At 43.4% G+C, this 18901-nt stretch overlaps 1 protein-coding gene across 1 annotated transcript in view; it reads left to right on the top strand.

Moving 5' to 3' along the window:
- The window catches only part of Dok5 (docking protein 5), a 140580-nt gene that overhangs the window by 49407 nt on the left and 72272 nt on the right, over positions 1–18901 (top strand). The window contains exon 2 of the mRNA XM_051185597.1: positions 11740–11847. Coding sequence (XP_051041554.1) covers positions 11740–11847 — 108 coding nt within the window. The remainder of the gene's footprint in view (positions 1–11739; positions 11848–18901) is intronic.

The following is an 18901-nucleotide window of genomic DNA, read 5'->3' as shown; positions in this document are numbered from 1 at the left end:
AAGCTGGTTTGTATGTGTTGCTAAAGATACCAATAACAGGCAGAAAGGATGTACCAACATGTGTGTACTGGTAAAAGAACAAGAAGCCAAGCAATACAAAAGAGGTGGGAACTCATCTGATCCAGCTAACCAAAACAATGACCTGCGAGCATGGAAAGAGGACCTGGTCTTCAATCTCTGTGAGACCATGATGAATTTTTCCAGCTTCCCACCAAGGAAGGATCTATGAAGGTCTGTAGGGACCTGGGGCTCTCTTCCCTTCCAGTCAGTGATGAGGCTTCCCTACTGCAGTGTTCTTGGACACAACACGGGGAGTCTGGATTTCTACCCCGCCCCAAATCAAAGAGGTGCTCTTCTACTGGGGCGTGTCAGAGAAGACACAGGGGAGTCAGCATTACCCACAAATGGGGACAGCTCTCCACAGTGAGGAGCTGGTAGATTGAAGACTATATGGTCAGACAGAACTCCCTCCCCTCCCCAGTAATCAAGAGGCCTCCTTAAGCATCTCAGATAAAAGAGAAAAACCTGGATTTCTATGTCAGCTGTGAGAGACACCCTTTTAATATATCAGTCCTGAGGAGACACACTTTCTATCCATCAGTCATGAGTAGGCATGCTTTTTAACTCGTCCCTCTTTGCAGCAATATCAGAGAGATCTGGCTGAAACCAGTTTAATTAATATCCCATACTGATGTCTCAGTACAAAATTTAGTCTTTACATAAGGAAAATCTTAACACAAACCAAGTTCGGTGGTGCATGCCTGTAGCCCTGTCACTTCAGTGGAGGAGGCCCAGGGGTCAGAAGGTCAAAGTATTGCCAGCCTGAACTACATACGATCCTGTTTCAGAAACCCAAAAGGGCACCAACATTGAGACGACAGCTATGGGTGGTGGTGGCGCACGCCTTTAATCCCAGCACTCGGGAGGCAGAGGCAGGTGGATCTCTGTGAGTTTGAGGCCAGCCTGGTCTACAGAGTGAGTTCCGGGAGGGTTCCAAAGATACACAGAGAAACCCTGTCTCAAAAAACAAACAAACAAATTAAAACACCAACAACAACAAGAGAGGGAGAGAGAGAGGGAGAGAGAGAGAAAGAAAGAGAAGGGAGAGAGAGAGAAAGAGGAGGGAGAGAGAGAGAGGGGGGAGAAGGACAGGGGGAGAGAGAGAGAAGGGAGAGAAAGATAGAGAGAGAGAGGGGGAGAGGGAAAGGGATAGAGAGAGAAAGAAAGAGAAGGGAGAGAGAGAGAGAGAGAGAATACCCAACAAGACATTGAAAGAACAATGAAAAAGTACCCGATGAGCAATTACAATTACACCTGAAACACACAGGGGGAAAAAAGACCAATAATCTCAGTAAGGAAGTGGAAAGCTCTCTCAGATAACTGAGATGTAAAGAGGAACCAAATAAACGTTTGTACTGGAAAAATAAGTGGCTGGGATGGGAAGGCTAATGGGTGGGCTCAACAACAGAGTGAATGGGAGGAAGGCAGAGAATATTATGAAGCAGTCGAAACAGAGGAAACAAGATTTAAAAAAAAAAAAAAAACCCACTGCACTCGGGGCTATGAAAATTCATAATGGTAGATACCAAGGAGAGGAAGGTCTGGAAAGGGCACCCTAACATGGAGGCTGCGAAGGACCTTGCCCTTCTTGTGCTGAAAGAAAAGGAGCCATCGGTTGGTGCAGAATTTCATGTCTGGGGAAAATAACCTCCAGGGACAGAGGGGAAGTTAAGATATTGGCAGTGAGTGAGAATTGGGATGAGTGAGAATTTGGCAGCAGCAGCTCTCCTCCAGAGGAATAATTAATGAAAGATCTCTAAACAGAAAGAAACAATTTAAGGAGGGACCTGGGCACATCAAAGCGGCAGACTCCAGCAAGCAAACAGATGGGTGGATTTGGCTGATTTTTCTTTTCTGAAGTTTTAAGAATTATCTTTGAAGGGTGAAGCAGAAACCATAACATCTCTGACGTAGTCCTAAATGTTTATATAGGAAATATTTAAGACAATTATAAACAGTTGAAGTCAAATGACACTAAAGATTATGAAGTTTATTCCAGGCAGGCCATGACTTACTTTCATAAAAAATTTTTTTTGTATGTGAATGCTGATAGAAGCTTTTTTCATAACATCTAGAAGCTGGAGAAAAGCCAGAGGTCCTTGAGTGAACTGAATGGCAGCAAACTGTGGCACATTGACACCTGGAATACCACCACAGGGGGTTAGGCTGAGTGGAAGAGCCAATCCCAAAGGATACATGCTGTGCAACTATGCTTATACAAGAGTCACAAAATGCCGCAGTTGCACAAAAGGATAACAGATGAGTGGTTGCTGAGGAATCACAAAGCCATGAGACCTAGAGGGCGAGACTGTGGTGATAAGGGGCAGGTGAGGGGTCTTGCAGTGATGGGAAAACCCTCATGAATGTCAGTCTCCTGGGTGTGATACTGCGCCAAGGGTTTATTTATTTATTTTTGTTTATGTATGTGTGTGCCCTTGTGAGTTTGTGACCACCATATAGGCCAGATACACGGGGGTGAGGGGTGGGGGGTGGCAGAAGAGGGTGTCAGAGACCACTGAGTCTGAGCCTCTGGAGCTGGTGTTACAGGTATTTGTGAGCTGCCCCATGTGGGTGCTGGGAAGCAAACTCAGTTCCTCTGGAAGAGGGGTGAACTTCCTCAACCCCTCCCTCCTCTGGTCTAAACTTTGCAAGGAATTCCTTCTAAGAGAATTTAGTGAGATGATGCTGGATTCCTCCAGGGTATTTTCTACAGTTGTATATAAACCCCACCATTTTCTTCAATTAAAATGCTTACTTAGGCCTGGGAAGATGGGAACTTACCATGAAAGCATGGGGACTGGCGCTTGGATCCCCAGAGTCCAAGTAAAATGCCTAGTGGACATGCCTACTGCCTGTAATTCCACTGCTGACAAAGGCAGAGACAGGGAATCCCTGGAGCTTTCTTGGCATGCTCTGAGTTCAGCGAGAGACCCTGCCTGAAAGAATAAGGTGCAGAGAAATCGAAGTGTACTCTTGATATCAACCTCAGGCCTCATGCATGTACATTTATATGCATATAATGTGAACACATATCTCTGCACACTATGCATATGCACATTAAAAATGGCGAAATAAATGTTTTGCTTACTATCTTGGGATCTTGCTTGTTCCAAAAGAACAGCCTCTAGTAGTCATTAAAGACCATATTATACAGAATTATGTGATGACCTTAATAACCCATGGCTTGACTGTTCATATGTGAATAGACCCAACTGTAATCATCAAAGCCAGTTTGGAATGAAATAACTGACCACGAAATTGCTATATTGTTGGTATTGATGGGAAGTGATGGCATTTTTGCTGTTTGAAGTTACTAAGATTTGGGGTGATTTTTTAATATAGCATTTAGTTAACTAACTGTTGCAGAAATTCTGTCTATGACCCAATGAGTAGGAAAGTATCAGCCATAAGAACTAAAAGGGAGGTATATTACTTCATCCCTGGTTATGGAACAGAGCACTTTGAGAGGTATGACTTTGTGTCTACAGGGAGGTGTTGGGATTTTCACTATGGATGCCTGCATGCTAAGCAAGCACTCTCTCCTTAAGCCACATCCCCAGCCTTCCTTTTGCTTTTGTATTTTGAGACAAGTCCTCACTAAGTTGCTTAGGCTGGGCTTGAACTCACTTTGGAGTCTGAGGATGTCTTGAGTTTGTGAGCCTTATGTCTCAAGTCAAGGAACACCAACTCTAGCAATTGCTCCAGCATGGAGCTACATCTCAGTCCAATCGTTTCCTCTTTTAAAGGCACTGTACTCACCGGATGATGAGTTCTACCAAAACACTGGGTTCTCAGAAGACCATCTGCAGTTATCCTCATATGCAAGGTTTAGTGATGCCTCCTGGGATAACTGGGGCTCTGTCTCTGCATAAGAAAATGTGAGCACTGTGGTTTTTACTTTGTGTTCTGTCATTTCTCCAGGGCTGTAGTACCTACCATATGGTTGATTCTTAGAAGTGCTTGCAGAATTGAAGAAGTGAAGGCAAGTGTAGATGCTGTCTTTGCATGCAGTTCAGCGCCCACGTGGGTATCACTGGCTGCTCGTCACTGCGGAGCACTTGCTGTATACTGAGCTGTATTATTAATATTTCAAAGGTGCTAGATCCCCCAATTTCCAAGACCTGCATGTAGGGGAGATAGTACTATTAATATATTCTAACAGTTGTCCTAATGATCATCAACTTGACAGCCTGGAATCACCTGAAAAAGAGTCTCGGTTGGCCCATTGTGTTTTTCGGGTTGGCTTGCAGACATGTCTGTGGGGGATCCCCTTGATTATTCATTGCAGTAAGAGAGCCTGGCTCACCATTCTGTAGGCAGGTGGGCCTGGGCTATAAGAAAGCTAACTGAGCATGAGGATGAGGGGGCCAGAGAACAATATAGCAAGTAACATTATTCTATGGCTCCTGCCTCTGGGTTCCTGCTCTGACTTTCCTCCCCAAATTGCTCCTGGTGAAGATGTTCTCAGCAGAGCAGTAGAAAGCAAGCTAGAGCAATAGTCAAGTAAAATCTTGTGCATATAGACTCATCTATGGAATGTACACAAAGCTGTCTGTTTGTCATTCATTAGATTAAGTTTATATAATCCCAGATCCCTCTCCCTCCCCTCCTCCCCCGCCCTCCCAATCACCAATTCCATCCCCTTTCTGCTCCCTAGGGAGGGTGAGGCCTTCCATGAGGTATCTTTAAAATCTGTCATAACATTTGGAGTAGGGCACTGACCACGCCCACTGGGGGTGGAGCCAGGGGCGGAAGTGAGTCTGAGGAGGAGCAGAGAACCTCTGTTGCAAGCCTCACAGGGACTTCGGAGGCATTCTTGGGAGCAGGAACCTGTTGGTGTTCACCTGTCTATGTTGTGAGTTATTTCTCCCTGAATAAACAGGTTTCTATTGCTTGGCTCACGCCTGTCTCCTGTTTCTCCTGGCCTACGCCCTTCTCTCTTGATCTCCTCATTGTATGGGCCAATGACCCCTTCTATAGATGTTGGGGAATCTTTAGACCCTTCAACATTTTATGTCTCAATGGGACAGAGGAACTGCTTGGGGAAGGCAGAGTTAGCTAGAGGGAAGGACACATCGTGAGCACCCAGGAGATCAGCTGTGCCAAGAGTGTGTCAGCCTGGACTGTCAGCCTATTGCCACTGTGAGGACATAACCTGGCGAGGTTGAGCGTTGGAGAGGCCAGAGAAGACGCGGGAAGTGGAGAAGTTTCGTGCGGTTCTTCCCATCATTAGCAATGTGTGCCTGGGCTTGGAGACTTCTGCCAAGAACACAGAGAGTGAGCTAGAGTATGAAGCCATGCCAATACGATCACTTCTCACACATTTTAGAGTCCTGCATTAGTGTCCTTAGGACCTCGATTTCAGAAACACTCCCTTAAAACTAAAGTTGATGCCAGTGAATTAAAATGGAAACCAGGTACACTCAGAAGTAGATGATCTGGGAAGCGGTGGTCCAGATGAAAGTACACACTAGTACAACTAAATGTCTCTTAGAGTCAATAAGCAAGATGCTACTTCTTATGGGGAGTTTGACCCTTGCACCAGTGTGTGCATTGCTGGGGGTGAGGGTGGGGGGTGGGGCGGTTAGCTTTCCTAGGGAAATCCCATGCCCATGTTAACAGTTCGTTTCCTAGAGCAGGATGAACAACGTTGACTTCTGGCTTGTTTCAGGTAGTTTCAGGACTCAGGGTAAATGCCTAAGCTCCCTAATGCTGTATCTGTCCCCGAAGCTCAACACAATACTTGTCATGTCTCTGCTTTGCAAGGGGGGGGGTTGTCATTGAGATAATGCAATTGGAAGGGCCAGATTTCTGCAGTAGGCAGAGGAGGAATTCAGGGCCTGGCAGCTGTTCCTATTCATCTTCCAAATGGGGAAAGATACTTAGTTTGGGGAAACTTTCAAAAGATCGGGGAAGGATTGGAGAAAAGACACTTGACCCAGGAACTAGATGACTGAGTTTACATCTTCAAAGTTGGGATAATGCTTGTGGAAGACAGAGTGGGTGTGAATGTAGAGAATAAGCAATATCAAAATGGAAAACTTCTGTGACCTACCCCTTTCCCCTACATGAAATGTGGACTTTAGCCTTCTAGAACAAAAGAGTTATGAAAAACCCAATATCATCTCAAAGTTAACATCCCACAGGAGGAGGCTGTTTTCAATGGAGTCTACACTGAGTATGGGCTGGCAATTCTAGCCTTCAGTATGGACACTAGAAATTTGGTGGAAGGGATTTAAGAAGCCTCAGGCTAACATTTTAATATAAGTTTAGTGAAGTAAGATTTTGCCTTATGGCAAAAGGGGGATAAATGGGATTCTTACATGAGGCTTATCCACCCCTGTGTGTCCCCAAGCAGGAACTTGTCAGATAGCTTTTTATGGTCATCAAAGATGGCCCAGAGCTAAGACTTGAAAAGTTCTACCACAGAGAGATTAGTAAATCACGGCTTACAACCGGAATGTGGCTCCCTGCTTAAGCCTGTAAATCAGGGCTGTAGCAAAGGCTCAGAAGTTGAGAGCACTTACTACTTTTCCAGAGGACCTGAGTTTGGTTGCCAACACACACACGGTGCAGTTTACAAAGGAGCTTCTCCAAGTGAGGGTCTTTGAAGATTCTTGCAAAGGTTCATCTTCTTCACATACAGAACCTTAGCACACCTGTCAATCGCCAGCAGTGTGCTTGAGTCACTGTGGTTGTGGTGAAGGCGCCCAAGAGAACTAACAGAATGGTTGAGCTTGACCGTGGTCCTGGGAGGGCTCCATTCAGGAACGCTTGGCTCTCTGAGTCTGGGTCTGCGGTGGGAACAGAGAATCAGGAGATGTTCACCTCATAGGAATCAGGAGGTAGAGAAAACACATGGATGCTCATACCATGATGAACAAGAGGCAGAGTAGACCTCTAACAACAGGCTGCAGCTGAGGGAAGATACAGCCTTTATGGTCTTGCTTCTTGCCGTTCAGACCAACCTTTGAGTATTTCCATCACCCACAGTCATGGCATCAAACTGGGAACCCACAGGGCTTTCATCCATTGATGGAAGTCAAGCCCTGTTGTATCTGGCATTTCCCAGAAGCCCATTGGCTGGTAACCACATGCCCAGTGTGCAAGTCTGTGAGGCACGCTTCACATTTGTCTATAACATGGTGATTCCCACTCTTTTTCCTTTTGGGGAAGTTTAGCAATGTCTGCTGACAACTTTGGTTGTTTGGGGTGAGGGAGAATGGCACTATGGCATTTAATAGATGGAGAACAGAGTTGTTAGTTACTATCTTACATAGCGCAGACTGTCCCCTCATTAAAAATAAACAAAATGACTGATCTACACTGAAGAGACAGAGGCAGGAAGACTGTCCAGGAGTTTGAGGCCAGCCAGAAATACATGGTGAGAACTCCTAGAACTCACATCTCAATATTAGATATCACAATCCCAACACAAAATCTCTGACACCAAGTTTTCTGCTAATAATATATTTATCATTAACTACTAACTGTTTGTGGCCAGTGAAGTCACTCAGGTACATGTCAAGTTCTCTGGACAGAGTGAGGGAAGCAGCTGAAAACGGAAATTCAGCCTTTTTCATAGCCCCCACACATCATATTTCTCCTTCAGTGTGTGTGTGTCTCTGGAACTCAAGATAACAGTTGATGTGTTGTATCAGACACCACAGAATGTTGTAATCTCCCGTCATCTCAGGGTCTTATCACGGCTGACTGGAGAATCCGCTTATTATAACATTTGTTATTGCACTTGTTAATTTGATTTTTTCATGGGTGGGGGTGTAGGTACCACGAGGATGTCAGAGGAAATCTTGCAGGACTTGTCAACTCTGCTTCCACTATGTGGGTCCCAGGGGCCGAACTCAGGTTGTTAGACTTGGCAGCAAGGGCTTTTATCCAAAGAGCCATCCTGTCAGCACCGACCCTTATTAGGAAATTCCATGTTGTCATCTGCAGGTGGGAGGCTCTGCACTGTCTGAAAGAACATTGCAAATAATTCATGGCCTGGGCCGGAAATTAAAGATTCAATACTTGGGGGAGAACACTGAAGGGTAAATTTATGTGGCCTGACCACAGTAGGCTCTCTGATTTTAGTAGACTTTGTCTTATCGCTAGGACTCTGTGGAGTTAAGGGTTATCATGAGTGAGGCTAGACCACACTTGGGACCACTGACAGATAACGGATATGGAACAAAAGAAGGATCGGGAATGTCCTGTTAAAATTCTGTGCCGTTCAGTTACATATCAGGTGTTTGCACAGTGCATTTGTCATCCCTACCTGCTCTTTCTTATACCACAGATGCTCTCAGCTCCAGAATGACAAGTTATTTTAATCCATTTTACTGTTCTCTAACAAATGGGCTGCATTGAATTTATTTTTTTGTTTAAGGTTTCATTAAAAAAAAATTATACATTTGTATGTGTCTTTGTATGGTGCATGATGAGTTCAGTTCCCAAGGAGGCCAGGAGAGGGCATTGAGTCCCCTGGAGCAGGAGTTACAGGCTGTTGTGAGCCGCCCAATGTGGGTGCTGGGAACCGAACTCAGGTCCTCTGTAACAGCAGCAAGTGTTCTTACCACAGAGTCGTCTCTCCAGCCCCTGCGTGTGACTGGCTTATGGAACATTGTTTTTGCTGTTATATTGTCTTAACATTACACTTTTGTCCTTAGTGTTTAATGAGAGAGGCACAGAGCGAGAAACAAAAGCCTGCTGACTTCACACAGACAGGTCAGAGATGTCGCTCTTTGGAGGTGCTATGCAGTGGAGGGCTCTTCCGCTTGTGTGCAGAAGAAGCCTTTGGAAAGGAACCAGGCAAGTCCTGGTTTGACAGAGGAAAAAAAGTGAACAGATCTCCAAAGTTAAAAATGTTCTCATTAAAAACAAGTGGCTCTGAAAAGTGGAGATATAATTAGGAAATTTAAAATATCCTTCTAGGGAGAGTATCTTCTTCTTGCAATTGGAGTATTTTTTTTATCTTTACGGACCTCTAGAATCTTCGTTTCTGTGTGCAAGCGTTCAAAATAAATAATGAGGTTTTGTTTCTTAGAACTGGAAATGTGTCTCAGGGGTAGCCGGGCTTAATGATCTGAGTTCAATTCCTGGAGCACACATAATGGAGGAAAGAAACAATTTCTGCAAATCCCCTGACCTCCACATGTGCATCCAGGTACACAAGTGCACTAGTGCCTGTGCTTGTGTACCCACACACACACACACACACACACACACACACACACACACACAGGAGTGCAGGTGTTGGTCATACGTTATTTGTAGTTTTTAAAGACTGGGCCATTTTAAACATCAGCAGTGTGTTGCTTAAGCAAGAGAGACTCCAGGGTCCCCTACCCAGACCTCCTTGCCCCAGGTCATGTCCACACCTGTCCCCACCCCCATGGGCGTGGTCAGTGCAGCAGGTGCAGACGGAGCTAATCTCACTATATCTGTCTCCCTTCTCTCTCTCCCTCCTGTCTGTCCTTCCTCCCCCCCCCCCATCTCCCTCTCTCCTCTCTCCCTATGGATGTCCAATTGCTCCATACAGTTTGTTGAAAGGTGATGTTTACTCTTTTGAGTTGCTGTTCTAATCTATCTTCATCTTCATATATGCCTTGGAAGGTTCAGTAACTGCCAGACGAAAGCTGATAGAACTGGCTTTGGCTGTACTGATCCTTCTGGGACTGGGAGGACGGAGACACAGTCAGTAAAGCACTTGCTGTGCAAGGGTGATGGTGTGAGTCCCATCTCCAGCCAGTGTCAAATTGTGATGTGACCATCAGAGGTGTGCTGCTTAAGCAATTCTTCACGTCCCATGCTCACTGGTGTTCGTAATCATGGTATCAGGTGGGGAGGAAGAAGTATCCAATCTAGCATAATCTGTGAGTTTCAGGCCATTTAGAAACTGTGTGTCAACAAAATTGTTTAACACCAGAGGTTCCCATCCAGCCTACACACACACATACACAAACACACACACACACACACACATACAGACAAACACACACACTCACACACACACAGACACTCACATACACACACACACATATGCACATACATGTGCTTGTGTATCTGTTCATACACACACAGTAAAAACTAAATGAAGGAACAAATTCTGTTTAGCTACCATATTAAATTTTATTAAGCAAATGAAAACCCCAAACCTATTCTTGTGACCCACAGCAAATATTGTTAACAATATGATGTTTTGTTTTTTTTTTCATGCATTTTAGTTTAATGATGATCATGATTTTGAGTTTTTATCCTATCACTCCTGTAACGTGTCACTAACACTTTCTATACCATTAGAAATTCCTTCTGATACTTGGTTCAAGTGAGCTATCTGCTCCTAGACTGCATGTGTATTGCAAGTGTGGCATAATTTACCTTCATCGATACTGATGTAGTTTCTAATATAATAATGACATATTTTCTTATATATATGCAACATGCATTGCATGTGAGAGATGTAGATCATATATCATAATATATATCAATGTCTTGTATGATTACTGTGGCTTCCTTTATTTTAATATCTTTTATTCTGTGACAGTTCTATACATAATGGCTCTTGACCGCCTCTATCCCCAGTCCCTCCTATTTCCCCTGACACTCTGTAGGAGTGTCATGTCCCCCCCACCTTCATGTCCCATCATTTTTTGTAACCCTCTGAGCTCAATTAGTGCTGTATGCTAGACAGGGCTTATTGGCTTGACCGTGGGCAGGCCTCATGCAGGTAACCTCAGCTGCTGTTACCTCATGAGTGCCATGGCCATGTCATGTCCAGAGGACAGCATTTCACAGTGTTCCTTCATCCTTAGTCTACCCTCTCTTCTGTGATGTCCCCTGAGTCTTGTGGGGACAGGGCAATTGATACAGATGTCCCATCACAGCTGAGAACCCATTAGTCTCTTATTTTCAGCACTTTGACCAGTCATGAGTCTTGCATTACTATTCACTTCAGAGAGAAACTTCTCTGGCCAAGGCTGATGGAAGCCCAAATCCACGAGTACAAACAGAAAGCACTTTGACAACATGACCATTTAGGAAAACATCAGTGTATGTTCCCCTGTAGAGCCCATTATATCTATCTTTAGTACCATCTAGATGAGCAAGGTGGGTTAAATTATCCATAAGAGAAGCATGATACCTTTGCCACTCTTTATTGCTGAAGACCAAATAGTTTCTAATTCTTGTTGTTATGAACAGCAATGTCTACTTGTCTATCTAGTGACGCCAGATCCCATTTGACTCTATGCCTGCTTTAAGTGTCAGAGGAGAGAGGGTTCATCTCAGCATCCCACCCGAAATGAGACAACTGATGTAGTTTAATCACTGGGACAGATGGACAAATGGTATACAGCAAGATTTCCAACAGTTAGTAGCAAGCCCAGATTTCACACCCTGCTGCCAGGTACTAGCAGCAGATTTTTATTTCTGGAATTTTTCCCAAGATGTACAAAACACAGAGAAATCAGCCCTCACACACTTACTCATTTTGATGCCGGTAACTGTCAGAAACACCTAGTTTGCCCATTTCCCCCAGGTTCTTACTTCCCCAAACTAACATTCATTTCTGGTGTGTGACTATTTCACAGGTGAACACACCAAAAGGAAAATGTTTAAGTGCAAATACCAGAAGCAGTCAAGTCTGAAATGCTGAACCGTTGTTCCAATTCCTTCTAGATTTATCAACGATGCTGGTTGGTGTTCAAGAAAGCGTCAAGCAAGGGTCCAAAGAGGCTGGAAAAGTTCTCAGATGAGCGTGCAGCTTACTTCAGGTGTTATCACAAGGTAAGAGCCGGTGGCTGCACCCCTCCAGACCTTGACTTGGGAGGAGGAAGCTGGCATTTACTGGGAAAACACGTCCAGATGATTGACAGTGGTCCTGATCATGTTATATTATATCTGCAATATAGTATACTTACTGCTTATTTTAAAACATGGTTAATGTAAAACTGTTACTGTGGTTTCCTGGTCTTTTAAAATTATTTTCCTTTGTTCCTGATAATTTTGTCTATACATCCAATGAAATATGCCTTTACCGCTATAATTGGAGGCATGGGCCTAGGCGACGAGGGCCTTAAAGTGAGGCAGGTTACAGTCTCATGCAGGGCTTTATTCAGAGCCCTGGGCAGTTTAAGGCTAAGAAGAGTCACACGAATAAGGTGTTCAGTCACAAGGACAAGCTACACATGGCAAACAAAACAAAACAAAACAAAAAACATGCTTTTCCATAGAGGCGTGTGAATAACAACAGCTAAAGTAAACTCACTCCTATCCACTACATACACCTGGGACGAGCATGAAAATACATTCCAAGAACAATTCTGTGTTTTGAAGAAACTGAAGCCATAAGACTCTTGTTTTCTCGCAAGCACTTGGAATTCTCATAGGACTCCATTTTTGAACTTTGATCTGCTAATATGCACCCCCCCATTTCCTCATCACATTCCCCTCATGTCACCCCTAACATGTCCCCCTTCAATTGCACAGCTAAACAAAAACAACAACAACAAAACTAATGCACTAAATCCAATTAATGCAGCCTGCATGTACATGGTGTGGGGCCATCCCCTGGAATACAGAACACTGGGTCTGGGCTTCTTTAGAATTTTATGTAAAAGCAGTACAAACCCATCAGAGTAGAGATCTGGTTACATGAAGGAAAGGAACAGGCTTGGCTTTTTGTGCAGTTCTTATACAGATCCTGTGGTGTCTTCCTTGTGTATGTTCAGTTTACTCAAATATGGAAAGCAGTGGAGAGCAGCCTAACCCTTGTATACCTCTGAAGCCAAGCTCTCTGACTCCATTGGAAAGCATTGGTACTCAATCAAATGCATTCAGACGTATTTGTGGCAAGCCAATTTGCCCAGAAAACAATATCTAAGGCGTAGCTTGACTTACTTAACTTGGGAAACCTTACCTTCTGGTAGCTTCAAGTACCCAAAGCGGTATTTGGTTCATAATTTGAACAAATAACATAGAGCCGAGGTGTCTATTAAAAGTGTGTTAGTCCTCAGCTTGCCGTGAGCATCTCTTCTGCACTCCCCTCATCTCCAAGGCCCTTGTGACCTCTGTTGAAAGAATCAAATGAGTCAGAGTGTACTGTAGAAGGCAAACAAGGTTTGTGACAGAATAAAGTGAAGCACTCTCGAGCGGTAGTGGTAGGCAGTGGCCTACACAGTGACCACTGTGATCATCTACATTGTAAGTGGGCTTTACACTATTCCTAAAGCCTCTGGAACAGTCAGCACCCCTGAGGGATGCTTTCCTGAACAGGGCATTAGATTGGCAGCTGCATATGGACTAACTCTTAAGAGAGAGACAGTGGTCTGTCTTTGCTCTTTATTGTAACGCTCCAATAGATGGTATTCATGTGACCTTCTCCCATCATTCTGAAAGTCATGTTTTATTCCAAGGCCAGAGATAAGGCTGACTCCCCTTCTGTTAACCATGTCAGAGGCCTGCAATTTCAATTCCTGGTTTCATAACATGTTGACTAAGAGGGGTGGGGTGTGCAGCCCCACAGACCTTTGTATTTGTCAGTGTCTGCTACCTAGTGGTCTCTTCAGAACCCCAGCCAGGCTCCGTTTTTATAATTCAACAGATATTTGTACTATTTGATCACTGCGTGTGGCTACCCGTGCCCCTTTAGCCTTCCTTGTGTGTATGAACTCCACGTATTTCCAGAAATAACTCATTCTTTATGAGCCCCTATACTACCTTTCGGGGTTTAGGAAAACAAATGAGAAATAGGCTGTAATTTGCTGGAAGACGTGAGTGAGCCTAGCAAAAGGAAGAAAAGTGAGGGCTACTTTGTAGGGAGGGCCCCTTCCATTCCTGTCCATCAGCTCATGGGGAAGGCTCTGTGTTTGAAGTGTGTGGAGATTCCAGATTCTCCGCATAGCCACTGCTGACACTTCGGGGAACCACGTGTCTGGACTGTCTGTTGCTGGACCACGGGAGATGTACGGCATCATGCGTACAGCTTGTTTGGATTCCTAGCTCGGTCTGCACAATCTCATCTTACTGTGCTCCCAGGGCCTTGGCTCCCTACTGTCTTTATACACTCCTACCTCAGTAATTTACATTTTTCCTGGAAGTCTGTTCCTCACACACAGCCTGCTCCTTTACTTGGTTCAGGCATTATTCAAATGTCACATAGGTAAAACTCCTTACCCCATTTATTTAGTGAAACCCATCAAGTCACTGCCTGCAAGTCTCGTCTTCCTTCTTTTCCTTAGTACTCACTACTGTCTCCCTCTCCCACATAAAATATGATCCACGATGATAACAGGCATTCGTGAACGAATATGGACACAGGGCGGGTCTCTATTAATTGTTAGTGCTTAAGACAGGATGGACAACTTAGGACTTTTTTTGTCTTGCTTTGGTTTCTTGAGACAGGGTCTCTCTGTGTAACAGCAACTTAGTACATTTTATGTATTATGAAAAAAAAATTATCAAAAGAAGCATCTGAAACCAGGAAAAGGAATTTTGATTTGGAATTCATAGGTGGGCCTGGTAATGGGCCCAGAAAATGCTAGGACATGGAAGTTTTAGGATGGACTCAAACTTTGCTTGTGCATGGGCTAGAAAGAGCCCTTTGAGCGTGAGAGGGGAGGGAAGTGGAGGAAGCTCTCCCTTGCCCTACTTTGGACTTCTACCTGCTGGTTTGTGATTTCATATGCAGGCCATCAGGGAACTGGGTGAGCTGAGTTCTCTTTCATGTGAAATCATCATTAACCCAAGTTCAAAGCCTAGCACTGAGAAGGAATTATCTCCATTAAGCCTCCAAGCCCTTGATGAGTTATTGTCACACATTCTTTCCCTTTACTCTTTCAAATCTGATGACTTTAACATTAATCTCTTGAGGGTATATAAGTAATTCTGAGATGTGCATTTTTTATCTAAATGCTGTGTAATTTATGAACCTTGGTAATCAAATACCAAGGTTATAAGTAGCACGCCGTGACCAGATTTCAGAATCTATTGCAATATAAATAAAGAGATTTCTAGATGACACTAGGAAATGTGTGTCATGCTTTTTGATCAACACAGACATGGGGTGGAGTGTAGTAGCAAATCTATAGTGTTTGTTAGCCTGCATTTCATTGTTGAGAATATTATTTCTTAAAATGCCAGTTTTGAGTATCTGAATCTTTTTGGAGTTTTAACAGAAAAGTTGACGGTAGAATTTGAAGACGTAGTGCCTGCACCACTGAGCACATAGCCAAAGGTGTTAAAGGAGAATAAATGTATGACTACAAGACACACAGGGGGAAAAATCATTTTTCACATCTTAGCCTTCTTCCTGGAGTTCCCCTGGAGCATCCTGAGCTGTCAGAGATGCCGTGAAATTGATTAAATGTAATTGTGACTTTGTGAAACTCCAGTGACTTCAGATGTGATCCCTTCTGAAATGCGAACTCCCCTTCTTCATCCAGGAAGAAAAGTGGCTGGCACTGGCCAGGAGGCTGCAGGGTTTCTTTCCATGCTTTATTTTGTGGGGGAGTGGATAATGGTCAGGGCATACTCTAAGGTGGAAGGGGCAGGTCACCTGCTTGTTTGGGAGGTCTTTGTTCTATCCTAGCTTTGCCTCTGTGTCTGCTACATTGTATATCTTTTATGTAGTTGTTAGCCTCTCTTTCCTCTCCCTCCCCCTTTACCCTTCCACTGCACACTTTCTCTTCTCCTTTTTCATTCCTCTCCCATTTTCTCCTCTTTTTCCTCCCTCCCTCCCTCCCTTTCTTTCTTTCCTCCTTTCTTTCTTCCTTTCCTTTTTCTACTGCCTCCCATGTTCTTTCCCTACCCTTTCCTCTCCATTCCAATAATTTCCTACAGCAAATAAATTTAATTCTAACAAAGCTACCAGGAACATGCTGCTTCTACGCATGCCCCCATTCAACAGAGAAGAGTGAGGGATAACGGTTTTTAAACACCATGACCTTCTAATTGCATTGTGACGTTTGCCGTTTTACCAACCCCCTTTAGGCATACTGTTGTGCCGCCATCCTCACTACTGACTAGACCACCCTCATGTTTCACAGAACTGACATCAGACTCTGTCCTTGGTTTTTGAGAAAATGGGACTCCAGGTTCTTCGCAGTGAGCTAATGGCCAACGTCCTGAAAAATCAGTTTAATCTTGCTCTCCCTGCCCATCTCCTCTCTCCCTCTCTTGTTCTCTGTTCCCATCCCTCTGCCTTCTGTGTATATATTTGTGTCAGAATTCTCTCTCTTCTTTCTCCACTCCACTTCCAGCCTCTGGCCATGTTTTCCAGGCTTCCCTCTACACAGAATCCCCCCTTTTCCTGGTGCATGTGCAAAAAAGTGATCCCAATCTCTACTTTGTCCGCTCCACCCCCATGACTCCCCTGGGTCCAGCCTGAGTAAGTCTGTTGGGGCCACTTTGCAAGCAGACCCTGCTACAATGGACACCATGACTTATGCTCATAATGCTGTGTTAGGAGAGGTTGCTTCCATACTTCAGTCTTCACATGCTTAAGTTATACTCTAAGGATTTTATAAAGTCACAAATCTTCCTTGAAATAAATTTTAACAATTCTGAAAAGTTTATAATAAAATAGGACGTGAGATTTGATATCAGGCCCTGGTCTCTGTCTTCATAAAAATGAATAATAGGTTAATAGAAGACTTTCAGACCATCTGCCCTATAAAACATGTAGAAACACATTCACATACATAGGTAGGTTGTTTCAGAGGAAAAGTAAAGCAATTCACGGCACTTACATTATGTGTAAGAAGACTCTGGAACCTAGGTTTTCCAATGCTCTTAGTGTGTTTAAATTGTAGTGATAATTCATTAGGTATTCAGAATATTCTGGGTTGTGACATAATGGCAGGGAAGCATCAGCCACACTAGCTCCCCCTCCCCCTCCCAGCCTTTTGAGTGCAATACTAAGTCAGCGATTTATAATTATGCTCCATTAATAAAACTGCTCCAGAGTACAAGTTACTCTTATTCCACTGAAGTTTCTCCAACAAATTAATGCATAGAAATGTTTCATTCGATCCTCATGAAGAACTTGTGTATCCCTTGGTATGAGAACCATGCTAATGCCTGCCTTCATTTTAGAAAGGTTATCTGGGGGTCACAGAACCACAGCAGGCTCATGCAGGTACCCTGTACCCAGAATCTCTTCTACAAGCCTTAGTCGCAGCATTTTGCAGTTAAAACACCTCTGTGAAAAGAGACACACAGAACAAAGGGATTTGTTCCTGTTATTTCGCTGCACAAATAAAGACTACACTTTGGGGAGACAGTTCAAATTTGTCACTCAGACAGACACAAGTCCAGTTTATTTTAAATGACCAAGGGTGCAGGGATATTTTTGGAGAAACAGAAACCCACTAATAAAGGGGTAGGGCTGCAACTGTCTAGACTTGCCTTTTTTTTTTTCTTTTTTTTTTTTTTTTCAGAAGTGTTTTAGAAAATGTTCTCCCGAAACTGTTGTGTTCAGAGGCTCTGAGCAGAAACTCGCGAGTGATCTGAAACTCTTTGTGCTTGGGACTTTACTCAACTTAAGCACGCCTCAGTGTGTTGGGTCCTTTCTAACTGCCGTCTCTGTCTTTCAACCACTCTTGTTTTTATAGAAAAGGCAGTGTAGAAAAGTTAAAAGTTTTAGAATGCGTTATATAAAGCTCTTTTGAAAAATTGTAAATAGAAAATGTTTATAAGAGTATCCTAAAATTTGAAGCATCATAATTATGTGATAATAATAACTATAGTTTAATTTAGTGGGTTACTTGGTAATATTACAGGGCATGTGGTTGGCTCAGAAAGGAATGGTTTTTATACTGTCTTCATTTTAAAGATGACCTACAAAAGTAAAAGGGGTTTGTGCCTCTTCAATTTTGGTAGGATAATGGCCTTCATTTTTTTTTTCCTAAGAATGAAGTAATTTGAGGCTTCTGCAGAGATTTGCAATTTGCATACACAAAGTGAATTGCTCACTTAATTCATTCGGTCCCACAAGGGAAAAAATAATTAGGATTCAGCCAACAAAGGCAAGGCAGAAAATTGCCTTTTAGGCAGTGGTCTCATTTTTACTTGGTAAACATAAATAAATCATCATCTGTAAATTACCACGAGCAGAAAACATGCGAAATTGGAAGTCAGGTCCTTGTTTTCCTAAATGGTTTCAGCCTCTGCAGCACACATCAGGTCCTGGATCTTCTCAGGCAGTGCCCACTAATGGAGTAATTCCAGTATGCACATCCCTGTTCCTCAAGGGAATATGCCTTTAAACATCCAATTGAGTGGATCTCCCCTTGAAACTCCAGATGAAATTTCAACCATTTCTTCATCTAGTTGCAAAATAATCCATTTGGAAAATTGAATCGTGTAATTCACGATTGTTTTCCAAGTTGCTATTGCAAAGCCCTCTTAGCAGCAAATTAAACTTTTAAAGTATGGCCACTTTGCTAATTGCTGGCTGTTGAACATTTATTTCAATGAATACCATCATTTATGATGAATAAGACATCTGGCATGTAACTTTGAAACAGACAAATTAATTTGCAATCTATTTTTAGTAGTTTTAAATGGGGTGACATAGTTTGGAAATTTGTTGGAGTTTTAGGAAAGAGTTTGGCGTGTCTTTCTTTCTGTGGACCCATGGTAGTGTAGATAGCTATCAATTAGTTAAATTTTTTCCTGTCTTATCCCTAGACCCACTCTAACCCAAGTGGAGGTCTTAATCACTCATTGGCCCATTGCCTGATGGGCTCTCCAGATTGCATTTCTTGTCCTCTGCTCTGATTCCTGTCCTCCCCAAGGTTAAGGCCATGATAAATGGATAAATGGTCATTACAGCTACATA

Source organism: Phodopus roborovskii, unplaced genomic scaffold (assembly GCF_943737965.1).
Source record: "Phodopus roborovskii unplaced genomic scaffold, PHOROB, whole genome shotgun sequence".
NCBI classification, from domain to species: Eukaryota; Metazoa; Chordata; class Mammalia; order Rodentia; family Cricetidae; genus Phodopus; species Phodopus roborovskii.
The sequence above is the reverse complement of the archived record's forward strand: the minus strand, read 5'-3'. Positions and strand labels throughout refer to the sequence as shown.